Genomic DNA, 19,435 nt, shown 5'->3' with positions numbered 1-19,435 from the left:
CTACGATCCAACTGGATCGATCTGTGCTCGGCAAGTTGGCCTTCCGGACGACATATATCGATCTAATATCGTTTTAAAAGGTAATGAATCGATTGTATCGATACTAGGAAATAGCGCATTGGATTTAAGCACGTTAGACTTTATATGGATGTTTTTTCTTTGCACTTTTAATGATAAAGGCGTTAAACGTTACTCGATTCAGTCTGCCTATCTGTGTCGTCGTCGCCATGCGTGACGCGCCAGCAGCAGCGCAAAGACAACAAGCAGCGCAAAGTCTCTCGCCTCAGAAAAACGGACTGTCCTGTCTCTCAGCCGCTATACTGCAGTAGCGCGCACTCTTCAATTGCACGTGCAAATGCGCCGGAGCTCGCTGTATCACTTCACTAAAGCGCAAAAGAAATACGAGCATGCAACGTCGTAAATTAGTAAGTTAAGAAATAAAAGTAAAATACCAATAAATTTCATTATTGGTACGTCATGTGTGTTGCTATTTATCAGGAGCAGTTTCCATGTTTCTTTACCAGTTCTTCTAAGTATTGTGTATCACCATGGTAGCCTAATTGTTGTTTGTTTCCATAACAAAATGCCACTTACTGGTTTTGTATATTTTTATATGACTGTGGTGGCTCATACCAAGATTGTATTAACAAAAACTAGTTTGGGACTGCTATTTAACCCTCTGGGGACCAAGCTGTTTTTGGGGCCCTTGAGATGTTCTGACATGCTCTGACATTTGTGCTTTTTTCAGTTATTTATAAACATGTTAATGGCAAAGGTGTAAATTCACTCTATATAGCACAAACAGGCCTACCATAATATGCGAGCAACATGTATGTAGATGTTTGTATTTTTAAGAGAATAATGTTTATGCGTGGTTATTTAAAAAAATAAAAATGAAAGTTGCTGAAATAAGACCACAAAACTCATACAAAATATGTGCCCACAAGACTTTTGACTAATGGATGTTTTCTCTTCGAGTTCTAGCTTCAAAATTATGTGAAAATAGTCTTGCTTTATCGTTCACAAAAAAAAATACATTGATTTAAATGGTGTAAAACAGGTTTTGCTTGGAAAGCCAATATGCGAGGGGGAGGAGTAGTTTACACCTTAGTCCCACCCACTCTGCATAATGACTCTGCATAATTAGCCATTCATTCAGGTGTGACACTGACTGAGCCACAATGCAAGGACAAAATATATATTTTGAAGAAGACTTATATTGACCATTTAAGATTTTGCTTACATCTATCTTGTAAATATGTTTTGCTATTTTATTAAAAAGGTTACAATTACAACAATAATTACAATTTCAGCAATATTTCTGCAAAAAAGTATTCTTTCTTTGTAAAAAAAAAAAAAAAAGATTATAGGCCTACATTTTATCATATGTATTCATTAGTTTGAATATAGCCAACATTGGAACATCTTAGTCTATGACTTTATTTTTGACAAAATAGTATTTTATATATATGAGCAGAAAATCTTATTTGATGTGACAGTATATTCTACAGTAAAAACTGTACCCAAATCTAGTCAACAAAATGTTGTCTTTCATACTTCGCCTGACTGTAACGTTGTTTTTATGAAATATTAGGGCATAGCCTATAAATGTTAATTTGCAGTTTAATACGTTGCTTATACAAATACATTTTATTTCAACATATTTCAGTCGATTTTTACTCATCTCAGTAGGCTATAGCAAAGCAGTTTATTCTTTCACACACAGACGCGCGATTCATATTTAGGCTAAACAGTCTTTACAAATATGTACCCTTCATTCATCTCACAGAAACGCGATTCATATTTAGGCTAAACAGTCTTTACAAATATGTACCCTTCATTCATCTCACAGAAACGCGATTCATATTTAGGCTAAACAGTCTTTACAAATATGTACCCTTCATTCATCTCACAGAAACGCGATTCATATTATAGAAACGCGATTCATCTTTTTGTTTACATAGGCCTACACTAACGTTATTCCATAACGTTATTCCACATTAACACTTGAGAAAGGATAACTTAGCCTACCTCACTCCTCAGCGGGATCTGCTCCTCATATCAGCACGGAAAATTTTCTCCATAAGGTAGGCTATATTATGCCTCTTTGTTTACAGCTGATGTGGGGGCGTTTCACAGACTGAAATGGTTCTCAAAATTTGCGTTTGAATAGCACGCGCTCTCCGGGGCGTGGTCAAATTACTGTGAATCATCTCGTAATGAGCTCGACTGGAGTCGCTCTCTTTTTATACAGATTACAGAAGCTGATAATATTTGTTTTTTATATAAATTACTTCATTTAAAAGCTGCGATCTCAAGCTTTATGCCCGTGGGTCTGTTTCCCTGTTTGACTGAATTTTCGCGGAGTTATAGATCATTTTCGAACGCGTTTCAAATGGGAGTTTACTGACAGAGAGAAGGCAGAAATAGCATCATGTTAGTTTTTCTTTATTTGTCAAAAAGCAAAACACTTTATTTTTATTGTGAGTATACAGAAAAAAAATAGAAACTGAACAGGATCGATTGATGTATTACACGAAAATGAAAGATCAAAATTAACAGAGCATTTTGTGTTTATTTTTCATTGCTAAAAAAAAAACGAGCCAAACGCGCGGGCGCGTTTTTGGTCCCCAGAGGGTTAATAGCTTAACCTCGCAGTGCCTACTGTCTATCAGTATTTGTCATATTCTTAAAAAAAAATTGTTAAGTAAAGGGGGACATAACTTGTGTGTCAACAATTTTTGTGTAAACAAATGTATTATACTAGGCCTATATAATTCCTAAAAAGGTGGGCCGCGGCTTGATGACCATGAGGAAATGTGGGTCCCATGGCCAAACTATTCAAAACATCATTCTATGTTGTGATAATCGTAATTAATAATCACAATTACAATTTCAAGGGAATAATCAACAATTATCATTTTTGTCATAATCGTTCAGTCCTACTTATTAAAATAAAATGTGAATGCATTTTACATTAATTGTTGTTTACTTGTTTGTTTATATCTATAATTAATTGATACCTGATTCCCTTACAAGAATTTTTGGCTAAAAAGTTACTGAATCGATTTCAAGTCACTGAATCGTTTCGGATCGGATCGTTCTAAATGAACCAATATCGTCCTTGAATCGTATCGACAACCATGAATCGCGAATCGAATCGAATCGTTGTTAAAACGAATCGTTACACCCCTATTATTTATATATATTATATATATTTATATATATATATATATATTATATATATATATATATATATATATATATATATATTTGCTATATTCAAACTAATGAATACATATGATAAAATGTAGGCCTATAATCTTTTTTCTTTTTTACAAAGAAAGAGTACACTTGAAATATTGTTGAAATTGTAATTATTGTTGTAATTGTAACATTTTTAATAAAATAGCAAAACATATTTACAAGATAGATGTAAGTGAAATCTTAAATGGTTGGTCAATATAAGTCTTCTTCTAAATACATCTTTTGTCCTTGCATTGTGGCTCAGTCAGTGTCACACCTGAATGAATGGCTAATTATGCAGAGTCATTATGCAGAGTGGGTGGGACATTGTAATCTAAGGTGTAAACTACTCCTCCCCCTCGCATATTGGCTTTCCAAGCAAAACCTGTTTTACACCATTTAAATCAATGTATTTTTTTTTGTGAACGATAAAGCAAGACTATTTTCACATAATTTTGAAGCTAGAACTCAAAGGGACAACATCCATTAGTCAAAAGTCTTGTGGACACATATTTAATATGTGTTTTGTGGTCTTAATTCAGCAACTTTCATTTACATTTTTTTCCAATAACCACAACATTATTCTCTTAAAAATACAAACATCTACATACACGTTGCTCGCATATTATGGTAGCCCTGTTTGTGCTATATAGAGTGAATTTACACCTTTACCATTAACATGTTTATAAATAACTGAAAAAAGCACAAATGTCAGAGCATGTCAGAACATCTCAAGGACCCCAAAAACAGCTTGGTCCCCAGAGGGTTAATACTAAAAATGTCTTCATTCACATGTACACGTTTTTTGCTATATAATCTTTAATGATTTAAGTAAAGCTAAGATTACTTAAACCTAAGAACCTAAGAAATTGTATTTGTTATTAATATCTCAAGATGAACTTTTACTGGATTAAAGCAATTTAGTTTTTCATGATTATTCATAGTGGTCAACCGATGGCTGATGCCGATATCTTAGAGAGCAGGATGGTCAATGGGTGAAATATCATTAATTTAAAGATAGTAAAAAAGCATCCATAACAATTGCTGAAATGAAATTTACAGTTATTTTACTTAATATTGACTAAATTAGAAAAGACATCTAATATGATACAACAGGCTTTTGATAAATGTTTTTTTTGTTTGTAAATCTCTCAATGGTCTATGTATTGCATTACATTATTATTACATTAAACTACAGAATTACTTATAAAAATAAGCATTTAAAATATCTAATTACTGGGAGATACAGAGGGACAACTAATATATGATGTGGTAATATATACATGCACTTTATTTAAGTAGCCTGTTTTATAAAAATATCAATTTTTTACAGTGCTATGCATAAGTTTAGACACCCATGCTAAAGTTGACTAAAAAGAGGAATAAAAAAATCATCTTTTGGAAATTGAACTTAATGCCTTAATTAAAAAAATTAAGGAAAAATCCAACCTTTAAGGACACCAATTTTCTTTGTGAATGAATAATGTATCGTAAATAAATAAATGTTCTTCTTTAAAATACAGGGTGCATAAGTCTGGACACCCCTATGTTAAATTCCCATAGAGGCAGGCAGATTTTTTATTTTTAAAGGCCAGTTACTTCATGGATCCAGGATACTATGCATCCTGATAAAGTTCCCTTGGCCTTTGGAATTAAAATAGCCCCACATCATCACACACCCTTCACCATACCTAGAGATTGGCATGGTTTTATTTCAGTTAGCCTAATAGCTGGTTTGATTTGCATTGAGAGATGATCTTATGGAAAGTACTCCATGCCAGTCTCTAGGTATGGTGAAGGCTATGTGATGATGTTGGGCTATTTTAATTCCAAAGGCCAAGGGAACTTTATAAGGATGCATAGTATCCTGGATCCATGAAGTAACTGGCTTTTAGAAATAAAAATCTGCCTGCCTCTATGGGAATTTAACATAGGGTGTCCAGACTTATGCACCCTGTATTTTAAAGAATAGCATTTATTTATTTACGATACATTATTCATTCACATAGAAAATTGGTGTCCTTAAAGGTTGGATTTTTCCTAATTTTTTTAATTAAGGCATTAAGTTCAATTTCCAAAAGATGATTTTTTTATTCCTCTTTTTAGTCAACTTTAGCATGGGTGTCTAAACTTATGCATAGCACTGTATATTATAACCTTTCAGAATTTCATCTTTCATTTTTGCAATACAAATAACATCTGTACCAAATTACATTCTTTCCCCCAGTTTGGGTATATGAATAAAATATGTACTTTTTTCCTCTTAAGTATGAGCTTATATATCATTCTATATAAGTCATAACAGTCTGGTGTATCATATGATACAAAACATGCAAAATTTTTTACATGGTCTCTTATATTTTTTCTTAAGGTCTGATAAACTGTCTCCAAAAACCAAACCCAAAACAAAAAATCAGACTATTATTTCATATGTCAGGCTTTACAGGGATAAGTTCATTTTCATGATGAGGAATCACTATAGAGTAATGTAGATGTAGACATTTTTCAGATGAAAGCAAAACATGACAAAATATATTAAAATACTTACAGAGCTCTTCTGGAGGTTTTGATGACTGCCGATAATCTAATGAGACACTCGTCTGATTTCTTGAATTTCTGAAGCTCAAACTCCTCCAGCTCTTCCTCTGATGTCAACAACACAAAGGCTAAAGCAGACCACTGGGCAGGTGAAAGGTCACCAGATGAGAGACTTCCTTTGCTAAGGTGGGTCTGAATCTCTTTCACCAGAGTTTGGTCGTTCAGTTCATTCAGACAGTAGAACAGATTGATGGATCTCTCTGCAGGAAGATCATCTTCTAGTTTCTGCTTGATGTACTGAACTATTTCCTTGTTGCTCTGGTCATTGCCGTCTTGCTGCGTCAACAGACCTCGTAAGAGTCGTCGATTGGACTGGAGTGACAGACCGAGGAGGAAGCGAAGGAAAAGGTCCAGGTGTCCATTGTCACTCTCGAGCGCCTTGTCCACTGCAGTCTTGAGTAAATCAATCATGGTTTCATTTCTGTTTTCCTGTTCTGTAGACTCATGTTCAAACACACTTGTCTTGTTGATGTCTAGAAACAGATGTGCATAAAGGGCTGCAATAAACTCTTGAATGCTCAAGTGAACAAAGCAGTACATGGTACCAAGAACGATCCCTGTTTCCTCCTTAAAGATCTGGGTACACATGCCTGAGTACACTGATGCCTTATAGACGTCAATACCACAGGCTTCCAGGTCTGTGTCATAGAAGATCAGGTTGTTTCTTTCCAGCTGATGAAACGCTAGTTTCCCCATTGAAAGGATGGCGTCTTTATCCCAGGAAACATCTGGTGCGTATTCTCCATCATACTTTCGACGGCTCTGCTGGATCTGAAAGCGGAGAAAGTGTGTGTACATTTGTGTCAGAGTCTTGGGAGTGTCTTCAGTGTTTGATTCCTGCAGTGTTTTAGAGATCTCATCAGCCTGAGTGTTTTTCACATCATTATTTCTTTTCTCCTCCAGAATGTTCTGGAGAACCGTGGCTGAAATCCAGCAGAAGACTGGGATGTGGCACATGATGAAGAGACTCTTTGATTGTTTAATGTGATCTATGATTGTGTTGGCCTGATTCTGAACAGTGAATCTTTTTTTGAAGTACTCTTGCTTTTGTGCGTCGCTGAATCCTCGTATCTCTGTCAGCCGGTCGATACAGTCAGGAGGAATCTTAGTGGCAGCTGCTGGTCTGGTGGTGATCCAGATGAGAGCAGAAGGAAGCAGATTTCCCTTCATGAGGTTCGTTAGGAGAACATCCAGAGAGGCTGGTGAAGATACATCACGCCACGTCTCATTACAATCAAACTTCAGAGGAAGGCGACATTCGTCCAGTCCATCAAGGATGAACAGCACTTTGAACTGATTCCTTCTTGTAAGGTTCAGTCCTTTTGTCTCTGGGAAAAATTGAGTTATAAGGTCCATCAAACTTAGTTTTTCTTTCTCCTTTAAGTTCATCTCTCTGAATGGAAGAGGAAATATGAAGCTGATATCTTGATTTTCTTTTCCTTCAGCCCAGTCCAGAACAAACTTTTGCACAGAGACTGATTTCCCGATGCCAGCGACTCCTTTTGTCAGTACAGTTCGGATCTCCTCGTCTTGTTCAGGAGCTTCAAACAAATTTGTGCATTCAACCTGTATCTCTTTTGCTTCATGACGTCTGGAAGCAACTTCAATCTGTCTCACCTCATGTTCAGTATTGACCTGTTCACTGCCGCCCTGAGTGATATAGAGATCTGTGTAGATGTTATTCAGAAGTGTGGAGTCACCTTGCTTCGCAATTCCTTCAAACACACATTGATACTTCTTCTTTAGGCCACATTTCAGCTGAGGAATGAAGAACAGCTCTTCTAAACACAGGAACAGAAAATAGATAGTTTTAGTCTTCATTTTCTCTCCTACATTTATAAGAGACAATCTGACAGATGATCATGAGTCTCTTACCTTCTAGAGCATCAGCAGCTTCATCTTGCTTCATCTCTCTCAGGTAATGTAGTGTGAGATCAAGAGCTGATTCTGTGATACTGGATCTGTTCTCAATAAAGTCCTTCACAAAGTGTTGTGTGTTATTTTTTTCTAATATTTTCTTAAACTTCTCCAGTTCATTCTTCAGAAATGTGATTATTTTGCTCTCAAGATCCTACAAACAAAAGTAAGAGAAAAGACACAATTTAAATCAAATTATACATCTACATCTGGTCAACACAATTTATTCAATAACTATAATATCTATAACAAAATCCAGTTAAAAGACTAACATGTTAACCAGCTGTTATTTTTTAACAAATAGAAAAATAAAAAATATATAAGTGCTTCAGAGGAAAAATTGTGATCTAGAGGAATTAAATAAAATGTCTTTGTTCAAAAACATATTTGTTGTTGTAAATTTGAAACATTTATAAACATGTGTTTTCCTACCTGGAAGATTCCTAGAAGATTGTCTTTGAAATTCTCGTGGTTCCTGTGAGTCTGAACGTCTGAGTCTAATGTCTCATATTGAAGCCTGTAATCAAATAAATCAAATAAATACTGATTTTCCGGGCAAAATTTCACAGAAAGAGAAAAAGCATTAGCTGTGAATACTCTGATAAAATTTTTGATCTGATAAATATTTATCAGAGTATTCAATGATAAATATCATAATAAATGATTCAATGATACAAAAAATTAGAAACTCATGAAATACCTTTTATTAGATGATGGTGTTTTATCACTGAAGTCTGGTGGTCTTCCATCTTTAGACCAATCACTCTTCAGAGACACAGATCTAGACACATGTGAGCCTGATCTTACACTGATGACACAAAGAACAGAGAGAGAGAGAAAACACTTTACTACAGGAGATACTTTAGTCTGATTTGAAAAGATTAATGTTGCAAATAGTAATTAAATGCAGTATAGCTGTGCATTTGTTCATTTATTACTATGGTTTGATGGATAAATATCTACATGTTTAGTTTCATGATCTATTTTCCATAGTGAATTTGTGCCTCCTTGTGGCTGCCTGTGTAATTGTGTTACTGAATGAGTTTTATTCTGACTTATTGTTTTATTCAGTCAAGATCAATCACATAAAACACTGTAGACAACTAATACAACAATATAATGTAATGTAAACTCATGAAATACCTTTTATTAGATGATGGTGTTTTCTCACTGAAGTCTGGTACTACACCTTTAGATCGATCACTCTTCAGAGACACAGAGCTGGACACATGTGAGCCTGATCTTACACTGATGACACAAAGAACAGAGAGAGAGAGAAAACACTTTAGTAAAGGAGGATCAACTGTGTGTGAAACACATCTGTGTCTTTATCTAATCCTCCACAGAAATACACACACTCACACAATTTACTGTTTTATAGTAAATTATAATTTTATTTCATTCATATATTGGTTTAACAATTTCTTTAATATACATGAGAGAGATTAAACATGTTAAAAAATACTTAACTCTAATTTATGAGAACATGTCAAGTTTTTGATTATTGACAGAAATAGAGAGCAGAAATGTCTGTGTGACTCAGTTTTGTTAGCATACTTGAATTAAATTAAGTGTATAGTTGTTTACTAATGTCTGTCAATAATTTTGATCTAAAAACTAAAGTCATCTATTTGGATTAAAGCATGTGCAAATATAAAGCAATGCTTAAAGTTGTGTTATTGACAGGGAAACACAAAGTCCAGTGGAGTTTAAACTGATGAAAACAGACGCAGTCTTACCTGTGTTTCTCTGAGAGACTCATCTGAGAGAGAGAGTCCTTTCCTCTTTCCTCTGACATACTGCAGCTAAACTGACACTGAAAACTGATCAGCACTGCTTTCTGAAAACACTCAATCCTTCAGCATCACCTGGAAATGACACCATTTTACACAGATGAAGAACATCTTATTTAAGACAATAATGAAGAATGCTGAGTTATCATCATCAACAGCAACAGCAAAAACAATCTATAAAATAAAGTGAGTTACAGACAAATATATTGCCATGTAAAATAACCGAATGGTCTTAATCATTTCTGAGTGTTTAATGAGTTTAACTGACTCTAAATATTAATTCATTGGGGAACAGCAATTGTGTTTAAATTGTGTTGTCTTTATTAATTGTTGAATCGTTTGTCATTTAATCATTACTTCAAGTTCACAATGGTCGTTGATTTCATTACTTTCAAATGATCCTAAAATAACTGATTGAGTAAAAGTAAGCAGAATTATAATACACATACTGTATAACTACTAATCATAATTGCTATATATGAACTGAAATATTCAGTTTAATAACAGCAGATTGTTGTTCATTGCCGTCAGGCTTCATCTGTCTGTCTACTGTAAATGTCTGCTTCAAAAATACTTTCGATTTCACAAAAACAACAGCCTAAAACTGAAGAGGAAACGGGAGAAAACTTTGAAAAACATATTTGTTTTAAATAAACCTTTCTCAATAAAACTTTTTGTGTTTTAACTTCAAAAGATTGTAATTTCTGGCAGATTCTTCGTCTGTTCGGAGTAGCAGAAGAACAGCCTTCGGTAACTTCACATTTAAATCACACTTAATATACAATATGAAGTTCCTCATAATTACAAATGACTGTAATGGAGAATGTATTAAAGAGGTGGATCAGGATTTTGGACATCGGACCTCATTTCCAAGTTAGCCTGGGTGTTATTTATCAGTGGAGACAGTTTTCAACATTTTTCACCCAGTTCTTCCAGTTGCATAGTTCGCCGGTGCTAGGCTAGCGCGAGTCAACGGTCTCTGTTAGCCTGCCATTAAAGGAGAACTCGGCAACTCTAGCAAACTCTACTCACTTCTTCGCTGATTTTCCCTTTTGTTGTCGCATGTTTTCCCCAGGAGCTCCCCCTACAGCTGTGGGGGGGGGGGGGGGTATATTTCACAACACGGTCGTAAAAAACTCACTTGCGGCGGCCTCCTCCCCCTCTCTACCGCTGCTCATGTGCGTTTGTTTTGATCGGAGCAAGCCATCTGTATCGTGTGGAGCTATGTCTACCGAGGTGGGCAATCTGGTAATACATCATACATGCGTGTGTGTTTTTGTCGAATTGCCGTAAAGGAATTTGTGTTTCGCGCTCGTTCTCATTCTCGTTCTCGCTTCTCACAAGACTTCCAATTTCTATCTTGCCGGGACGGTAGTCCCCAAGTTGCAAGGTTGGTTTTCCGCCTGGGAACGCTGGGGGGAGCGGGGAAAGTCACCAATATAACCAGAACAGGTTGTTTAACCATCCAAATGATTTCTAGACAGTTTTATTACGTTAAAAAAGTTACCAAGTTCTCCTTTAAAAACAGTTTTACCCACTCCACAGTACACCAAAAGCAAATAAATTATATCGCCAGACTATCGATGTAAATGTCTGTTGAGAGAATAATGTTGGAAATCAAACTACCCTTTCATGACATTGCAATAGTTATACTTTGTTCCCTGTATTTATTAGCACGGTCTACAACAGCGGCGAAGTGATATTAAGTTACCTAGGCAACCGAGAGAGCCGGTCCACAATCATGCAAGTATAATTACCTGCCGCTGACACTCATCACTACAGAAGCAGAGTATATTTCACGAAGAAATCAACAAGACATAGGACTATGGCCACGTTTGAAAGCCATGCCAATGTTTCGGACTTTGGAGACGATGCAGGCGAGGAATGTGTGTTATTCAACAAACCGTACATGTATGAGCCGGAATACACAGACGAAGAACTAATCGAGATGGATGCTAAAGGGCAGAAAGAGAAAGAATGTCTGTAGAGACAACAGCAGCTGGAGATGCTGTAGAGAACCGGGACAGAACATCGGGAGACTGGTGGTGCCAGTGCAGAAAATGTATAGCTACATATAACTTAGTCATTTACAGTTAACTAGTTCCTGTAAATGTAATGCGATCATTGAGATGCAAGAGTAGTTTGATTTCTTACATTATTCTCTCAACAGACATTTACATCGATAGTCTGGCGATATAATTTATTTGCTTTTGGTGTACTGTGGAGAGGGTAAAACTGTTTTTAATGGCAGGCTAGCAGATACCGTTGACTCGCGCTAGCCTAGCACCGGCGAACTATGCAACTGGAAGGACTGGGTGAAAAATGTTGAAAACTGTCTCCACTGATAAATAACACCCAGGCTAACTTGGAAATGAGGTCCGATGTCCAAAATCCTGATCCACCCCTTTAAACTTACTTGCAGTCTTGTCCACTAAGAAGGGAATTTATAAGTATTTTAAACTCAGTAACGCTTGTTGTCAGTCCGCGCACGTCATTCTCAGAATCTCTTGCTGGTCTCGATGGATTGTGGATTAAACTCATAAATGGCAGCGAAAGTTATTAGATTTGGTAGGCATTGTGCTAAACTGACATCAGTAGAAATGTGCAAATATAAAACAATGCTTAAAATTGTGTTATTGACAGGGAAACACAAAGTCCAGTAGAGTTTAAACTGATGAAAACAGACGCAGTCTTACCTGTGTTTCTCTGAGAGACTCGTCTGAGAGAGAGAGTCCTTTCCTCTTTCCTCTGACATACTGCAGCTAAACTGACACTGAAAACTGATCAGCACTGCTTTCTGAAAACACTCAATCCTTCAGCATCACCTGGAAATGACACCATTTTACACAGATGAAGAACATCTTATTTAAGATAATTTAATTAATTAAGATTATTTAACAATAATGAAGAATGCTGAGTTATCATCATCAACAGCAACAGCAAAAACAATCTATAAAATAAAGTGAGTTACAGACAAATATATTGCCATGTAAAATAACCGAATGGTCTTAATCATTTCTGATTGATTAATGAGTTTAACTGACTCTAAATATTAATTCATTGGAGAACAGCAATTGTGTTTAAAACTTTGAGTGGGAAAACTGAAGCTGATTTGTTATATTCTCTATTACAGTTTTATATAATTTTACAATCAGATTTACCCAATCTTTATTAATTGTTGAATCGTTTGTCATTTAATCATTACTTCAAGTTCACAGTGATGATTGATTTCATTACTTTCAAATGATCCTAAAATAACTGATTGAGTAAAAGTAACCTGAATTATAATAGACATACTGTATAACTACTAACCATAATTGCTATATATGAGCTGAAATATTCAGTTTAATAACAGCAGATTGTTGTTCATTGCCGTCAGGCTTCATCTGTCTGTCTACTGTAAATGTCTGCTTCAAAAATACTTTCGATTTCACAAAAACAACAGCCTAAAACTGAAGAGGAAATGAGAGAAAACTTTGAAAAACATGTTTGTTTTAAATAAACCTTTCTCAATAAAACTTCATGTTTTAACTTCAAAAGATTGTAATTTCTGGCAGATTCTTCGTCTGTAATCATTTGTAATTATTAGGAACTTCATATTGTATATTAAGTGAGATTTAAATGTGAAGTTACAGAAGGCCTGTTCTCGGAGTAGCAGAAGAACAGCCTTCTGTAACTTCACATTTAAATCTCACTTAATATACAATATGAAGTTCCTGAATCCTAATAATTACAAATGACTGTAATGGACAGTGTAATAAACTTACTTGCAGTCTTGTCCACTAAGAAGAGAGTTTATCAGTATTTTAAACTCAGTAACGCTTGTTGTCAGTCCGCGCGCGTCGTTCTCAGAATCTCTTGCTGGTCTCGATGGATTGTGGATTAAACTCATAAATGGCCGCGAGTGTTATTAGATTTGGTAGGCATTGTGCCAAATTGACATCTGTGGAAATGTTTTCTGGATCATAGATCAGATCAAATCCAGTGAGCAACAGGTTTAGGTTTCAGCAGTTTTACTTTCGTTTTCCTCTTCTTCGTGTGTTTTACAGGAGGGTTTGGAACAGCTGAACAGTGGCACACCGACACCTACTGCACTGGAGCGGGATATTATACCACATATATCTCTAAATCCTGTTTAAAACCTCTTAAATAGACATTTCAACAGTGCATCTGTTATATTCCCTGTTTCTGGACTATTATCTAAGATGCTGGATAATGTAAATGACTGACATCCTGAGGTTTGTATTTATTATACATTCAATCCTTTTGTTTTGTATTAGGACACAAATGATTCATGATTCAAAAATAGAGCTGGATATGGCCAAAAATATCATCATAATTTGTTTGTTCAAAATTAAACTCCACAGAGTAAGCTACCTTTTAATTTAGGGCCCACATTTATATTTTTATTTTTTTCCCTAAAGTTTGTTTTTTATTATATTTTTCTGGATTCTATGTTTTATGATTTACAGTTTTTCTCGATTGCTTAAACACTATAACCAGGCTTTTGAACTAAAATTTCAAAACCATAATGCCATTTATCAAAAAGCACACCCATTTCACTAAACTATAAACACTATTCCCTGTTTTGACACATGAGTCAGATTTGTTGAACTGTCACTGCAAAACTCTACACACAAATCCCTTCATTTCTCATTGCCTACACCATGTTGTCATGTATAAAGCACTAGCATTCAAAATTGTTCACTCAAGTCAGCACAGCTTCAGCTCAGTTAGCACACAATTACCCACGTGGAAACACTAAGAGTCAAAATTTAACACACATCAATCAGAACCTTCAATAGATAGATAAAGGGGCCCAAATCAGTTTATTGAGTTTTGGAACAATGGATCCAGAAAGACATGAAGGAAGAGATCGAGGAGGAGGAGGAGGCATAAGGAGGAGGAGGAGGAGGAGGAGGAGGACGAAGGGCAAGAAGACAAGCAGTCTCAGATGAAATTCAAGCCACTCTAGTTGCACATGTCTTTATCAATGGTGTGACTATGAGGGAGGCTGGGCTACGAGTAAGGCCAAATTTGAGTCGCTTTACCGTCACCTCGAGAACCTTCATGGAGGTGTAGTGGCAAACAAAATCCTATCACTGAATAAGAGACAAACATTTCCAATAGTCTTTGATGAGGTGTATTTTCTTGTAAGAAAAGGCCAGCAGTCGTACAGTCACACAGAGTGGTTGCAGAGTGGGACAGTGAAGGGAGTGCATCCTTTCTCCTTTATAGTCTTGATTCCCAGAATGTTATATTTCTAGGCCAATTATGGTATTTCAACTATACGTGAAACATTCTTAGACGTGTTCATCATATTATATCCTTGAGTGGAGGCCCTGCTGTCACCTACTAACACTCTTTACCATTCCAATACAATTCCATATTAGAATAAGGTTTTGTGTGTGCTCTTTTACTGTCATATGATGGTCACACACATCTTACTGTAAGTAAGTAAATACTGTAAAAAAAAATTAGAAGAGAGAGTAAAAAAATATATATAATTTTTTGTGTGTGTGTTGTACTGTGTAGTACATGAATGAATAAAAATGTGCCAGTGTATCCATTGGTTGTTCATCATGTGAAAAGGTTTGTGAGGGGGGAACCACAAGTAACATAACTTACCAGTTTTGGAAATGTTGTTTTGAATTTATTGCACTAGTGTGTTAGACTATGTTGTAGTGTGTGTGATTTTGAGGGCTTGTGTGTCCAGTGTGAGGGCAAAGTTTGGTTTTTCAGCAAGAGTGAATGGTTTTGAGAGTAGAGCTTCATTTTGACCTGAAAATAGGATGTTTGGGGAATTGGGTGAGACGTTATGGATTTGTGTTTATAGTTTTGAGAATATGAGGCATAGTTTCAAGAAATGTGTTTAAGCAATCGAGAAAAACTGTAATATAAATGTATCATCACATATGGTGTCTATATATGAGGGCTATCAACAGATGGCGCTAATCTGACTTCAAAAAATGGATTTAAAAGGCCTAGTCTATATATTAATCTGAAATACTGTGAATACTGAAAAAAAATTGTATTATTTTCAATTGCAAAAATTAACCATAATTAATGCATAAATATTAATAAGTACCATCAAATCCTCTCAAAATAAAAAATATTACTGAACAAAAATAAATTGCATTGGTTTTACTGGGGTGGAGGAAGTTTAATTTTTAGGTGTCCAGTCACTTCATGAGAGGAGGCCTATATATAGTGTGTGTGTGTGTGTGTGTGTGTGTGTGTGTGTGTGTGTGTGTGTGTGTGTGTGTGTGTGTGCAGATGCTGAAATAACTGCTTGAGTTTGTGTAGGAGACTGTTATCATGTTGATTTATACTGTGTGATAGGCTGTTAGATTAATCCATATAGACAATCAACCATAGTTTCATTAAAAAACATATAATTCTTTTAAATTTCTCTTCAAATGTTTATGTAGATCCCCTTTGTGCAGCGGAGAGCCCAGAGAGCCCAGCCGAGGAGTGGACGAGGCTGGCGATAGTGACGACTGACAGCTGGAGATGGCTCATCCGGACAATCCAACTCAAATTAACAGTGTTTTAATGTTATGTGGTCTTTCAGAGAAACAGGACAGCAGAGAAATAATAAAAATGAGTGGGAGAGAGATGGATGGGCTAGGCTTGCTCTGATAGTGACCTTCAGCTCATCTGTATTGTTGGGTGTGCAGTAACTCGTCTCCCTCACGACATTATCGCATAGATCTGTGCGGTTCAGGAGAGTTTACTGGCTAGTGCTGGCGGGAGAGAGAGACGGGGATGTGGGACATTCTGTTACATGTGGACGAGACGAGATGATGGACCATGAGGTGTTGCTTCCATTCCCTGTTTGGGATTCACTTCCCAAAAGGCAGGCACCACATAGTCTATCCTAGTGTGTCACTGACTGTGTTGCACTTGGCAAAAAACACTGTAAATTGACAATGCCAGAAGTTCAGATTAAAAAAATATATATATTTTTTTTTTTCTTGTTTAAATTTCTATCTATAGAAAATGTCATTAGTTTACAAATGGCATATTGGTGCACAGTGCACTGATTGAAGTAGGCCTAATTGCATGGTGTGCAGCTATATATTTGAATAAATGTTTTAAAGTTTGTTTAATGTTTGTTTGAATCATTTCATCCGCCCCAATGACAGTCTTCCAGCCTGAGAAATACACTACTTGGTCCGTATTCTGCTTATTTACCAGGCTATATAGTGATGACTCAATCAAATGAAAAACATTTGAACAGTGGTGGAAAGAGTACTAAAAAACTGTACTTAAGTAAAAGTATTGCTACTTAAGTAATAATTTACTTGAGTACAAGTAGAAGTACTGAAAAATAATATGACTCAAGTAAGAGCAAATAAGTAGTTTGCTTAAAAACTACTAAAGTAACTATGTTACAAAGTACTTTATTATTATTTTTCTATTTTTACCCAAAATGGGGAGATGATAGCGATATGGAGCGCTAAACACTCTCATGTCATCTGTCTCATTCATACTGGAAGCCCAGTACATACTTATTCATAGTAGAGATTCACTTATGACATTTCAGGAAATGGCAATATGGATATAATAACATGCAAATAGAGACATCTGACTGATGAAACATGAAGACAAACACATGATAGCGATAATATATCTGTGTTCAATAAGCTATCTCAGGTATTTTCATAAGAATGATGTCTTTAAAGGGATAGTTCACCCAAAAAGAAAAATTAGCCCCTGATTTATTCACCCTCAAGTCATCCTAGGTGTATATGACTTTCTTCTTTCAGACGAACACAATCAGAGTTATATTAAAACATGTCCTCTTCCAAGCTTTATAATGGCAGTGAACGGCTGGAGAAAATTTGAAGCCCAAAAAAGTGCATCCATCCATGATAAATGTGCTCCACCTTTACTCCGGGGGTTAATACAGGCCTTCTGAAGTAAAGCCATCCGTTTGTGTAAGGAAAATACCCATATTTATAACTTTATAAACTATCATCACTAGCATCCGCCAGACGGCCATACGCATCGAGTTACGGTGGAAGACTAACCCCTGACCCGACGCATAATGTGTATATTGAACTTGAACTTGAACTTGAATTTGCGTAGTATGCGTACGGTCGTCTGGCGGAAGCTAGTTATTTTAGATTATAAAGTTATAAATAGTATTTGACTAAATCATGGGCTAATTTTCATTTTTGGATGAACTGACATTAATGCAATGCTAATCAACATAGCCTGTATTATAGAGTTTAATAAAATAATATATTCTGACACATGAAACCACAGAAGTAATTTCAAGTAATTTTGATTTCGAAGCAAAACATGATATTAAACTCAAAAACTGTAGTGTTTGACGGTATGCTAAGCAAACATACTAGCTTTCCCTGTTGTCAAGAGCAAATGTTTTATTACTAATTAGTAATTTTGAAAAGTAAGTCCAAGATCATTTGAATGTTGTCATTTGAATCATTTCATAATTGAAAGCAAAGGAGGTTAAGTGAAAGGTCCGATAAAAAAAGAGAGATGAAGTATGAATAAAAAAGTGGTAGTAAAAAAAAAAAATAAATAAATAAGTGGGGTAGGGTTAACATGTTAGATTAAATGCTCTTTTTTTCGTTCTACCGAAGATGTGCTGGAGCCTACTATTGCTATAGTAACGAACTACACTTTTACATGCATCTGATTGACAGATAAATCATGCGATCTTATTTCACTGTTGTTGAGGGTTTTTCAGCTTTGGACAAAGTTTGCTTCGTACATTTAGTTTAACTGTAGTGTTAAAGAAGGCGAGCTTTACCTTTCAACTGAACTGTGTTAATGTTTTCAAGACACTTACATGTTCTTGCTCCGTCCATGCAATAACGGTGTCCATGTTATGAGAGTTTTTTATTTACTTCAACTGCTCAGTGCTCTGGTAATATCAATGGGATGACCCATTTCAGGAGTTGCCTTAATTACATTTTAAAATCAGAATATGAGCATAGCTTACTTACATTCACTAAAATATTGAAACGTTAGCGATACAGATTCTAAACACAAGCGCCAGTGATTGAATGTCAAAGCGCGGTTTGAACGCCCCGCCCCCCAGCTGAACTGGAAGTTTTGATTGGTTTTGCACCCGAGTCAGACCTGTCTGTTATTGGCTGAAGCGCTTCAGACCTGTCTGTTATTGGCTAAAGCTCAGGGCTGAGGGCTCATCAATTTTAATGCCAGAGAAGTGTATGTTTAGGGTTATTTGTAGGGAAGGACTACACAATGGTTTTTACACAAAATGGTGTGACAGTCGCGAAGCACTGGGGTGGAGACCAGCATGTTTATAGAGGGTTTTCACTACACGTCATCAATCCGGAAGTCTGACATTTTGGAGGGAACTGAACGGAAACAATGCCACTGAACTGAACGGACTCGCAAATCTGGCTGATTACTGCTGCTGAAAAATGGTTGTGTTTTGGTCTGTAGTAATCGGTCGCACCGGGAAAAAACAGTGCAAAAAACTGATGAAAGATGGCGTTTGTGGTTGAGAGAGGCACAGCATCAGCCACATGTGTAAATGAAGTGTTGACTATGGCTAAAATGTTGACGTAAAGTAGTTCACTATGGCTATTCACACTGTCAGTCCAAATCCGATTATCTTTGTATCCGATTGGAATGTGATCTGAAATGATGTCCACACTGTGTCTCGCAACTGGTCAGATCCGATTTGTGTGTCCACGCAGCTCTTTGACAATACGGCAATGATGTTGCGTTGATGGAGGGGTTTGCATTTGCAATAGAAATATTGTCTTATTTAAATTGTACAACATGGAGATGTGTATCCGCCGCGCTGGACTACTGCGTCTGGAGCTGCAGAACTGTAGGAGGCTGGTATGACCAACTCTTTTTCCGCGCCGGTT

The 19,435-nt window shown here is 36.1% G+C and overlaps 1 protein-coding gene across 2 annotated transcripts in view; it reads right to left on the bottom strand.

Annotated features, from left to right (window-relative positions):
• LOC311292527 (NACHT, LRR and PYD domains-containing protein 3-like) overlaps positions 1–13,605 on the bottom strand; it is a 115,985-nt gene extending 102,380 nt beyond the window's left edge. For both annotated transcript variants that reach the window (XM_084412239.1, XM_084412240.1), the window contains exons 1-8: positions 13,322–13,605; positions 12,251–12,379; positions 9,501–9,629; positions 8,905–9,009; positions 8,462–8,569; positions 8,194–8,278; positions 7,720–7,915; positions 5,795–7,625 (exon numbers count right to left, since the gene is read on the bottom strand). In XM_084412239.1, coding sequence (XP_084268365.1) covers positions 5,795–7,625; positions 7,720–7,915; positions 8,194–8,278; positions 8,462–8,569; positions 8,905–9,009; positions 9,501–9,559 — 2,384 coding nt within the window. In that variant the 5' untranslated portion in view covers positions 9,560–9,629; positions 12,251–12,379; positions 13,322–13,605. The remainder of the gene's footprint in view (positions 1–5,794; positions 7,626–7,719; positions 7,916–8,193; positions 8,279–8,461; positions 8,570–8,904; positions 9,010–9,500; positions 9,630–12,250; positions 12,380–13,321) is intronic.
• Positions 13,606–19,435: the final 5,830 nt, after the last annotated feature.

The sequence above is a fragment of the Rutilus rutilus genome (genome assembly GCF_951802725.1).
Source record: "Rutilus rutilus genome assembly, chromosome: 6".
Lineage (NCBI taxonomy): Eukaryota > Metazoa > Chordata > Actinopteri > Cypriniformes > Leuciscidae > Rutilus > Rutilus rutilus.
The sequence above is the reverse complement of the archived record's forward strand: the minus strand, read 5'-3'. Positions and strand labels throughout refer to the sequence as shown.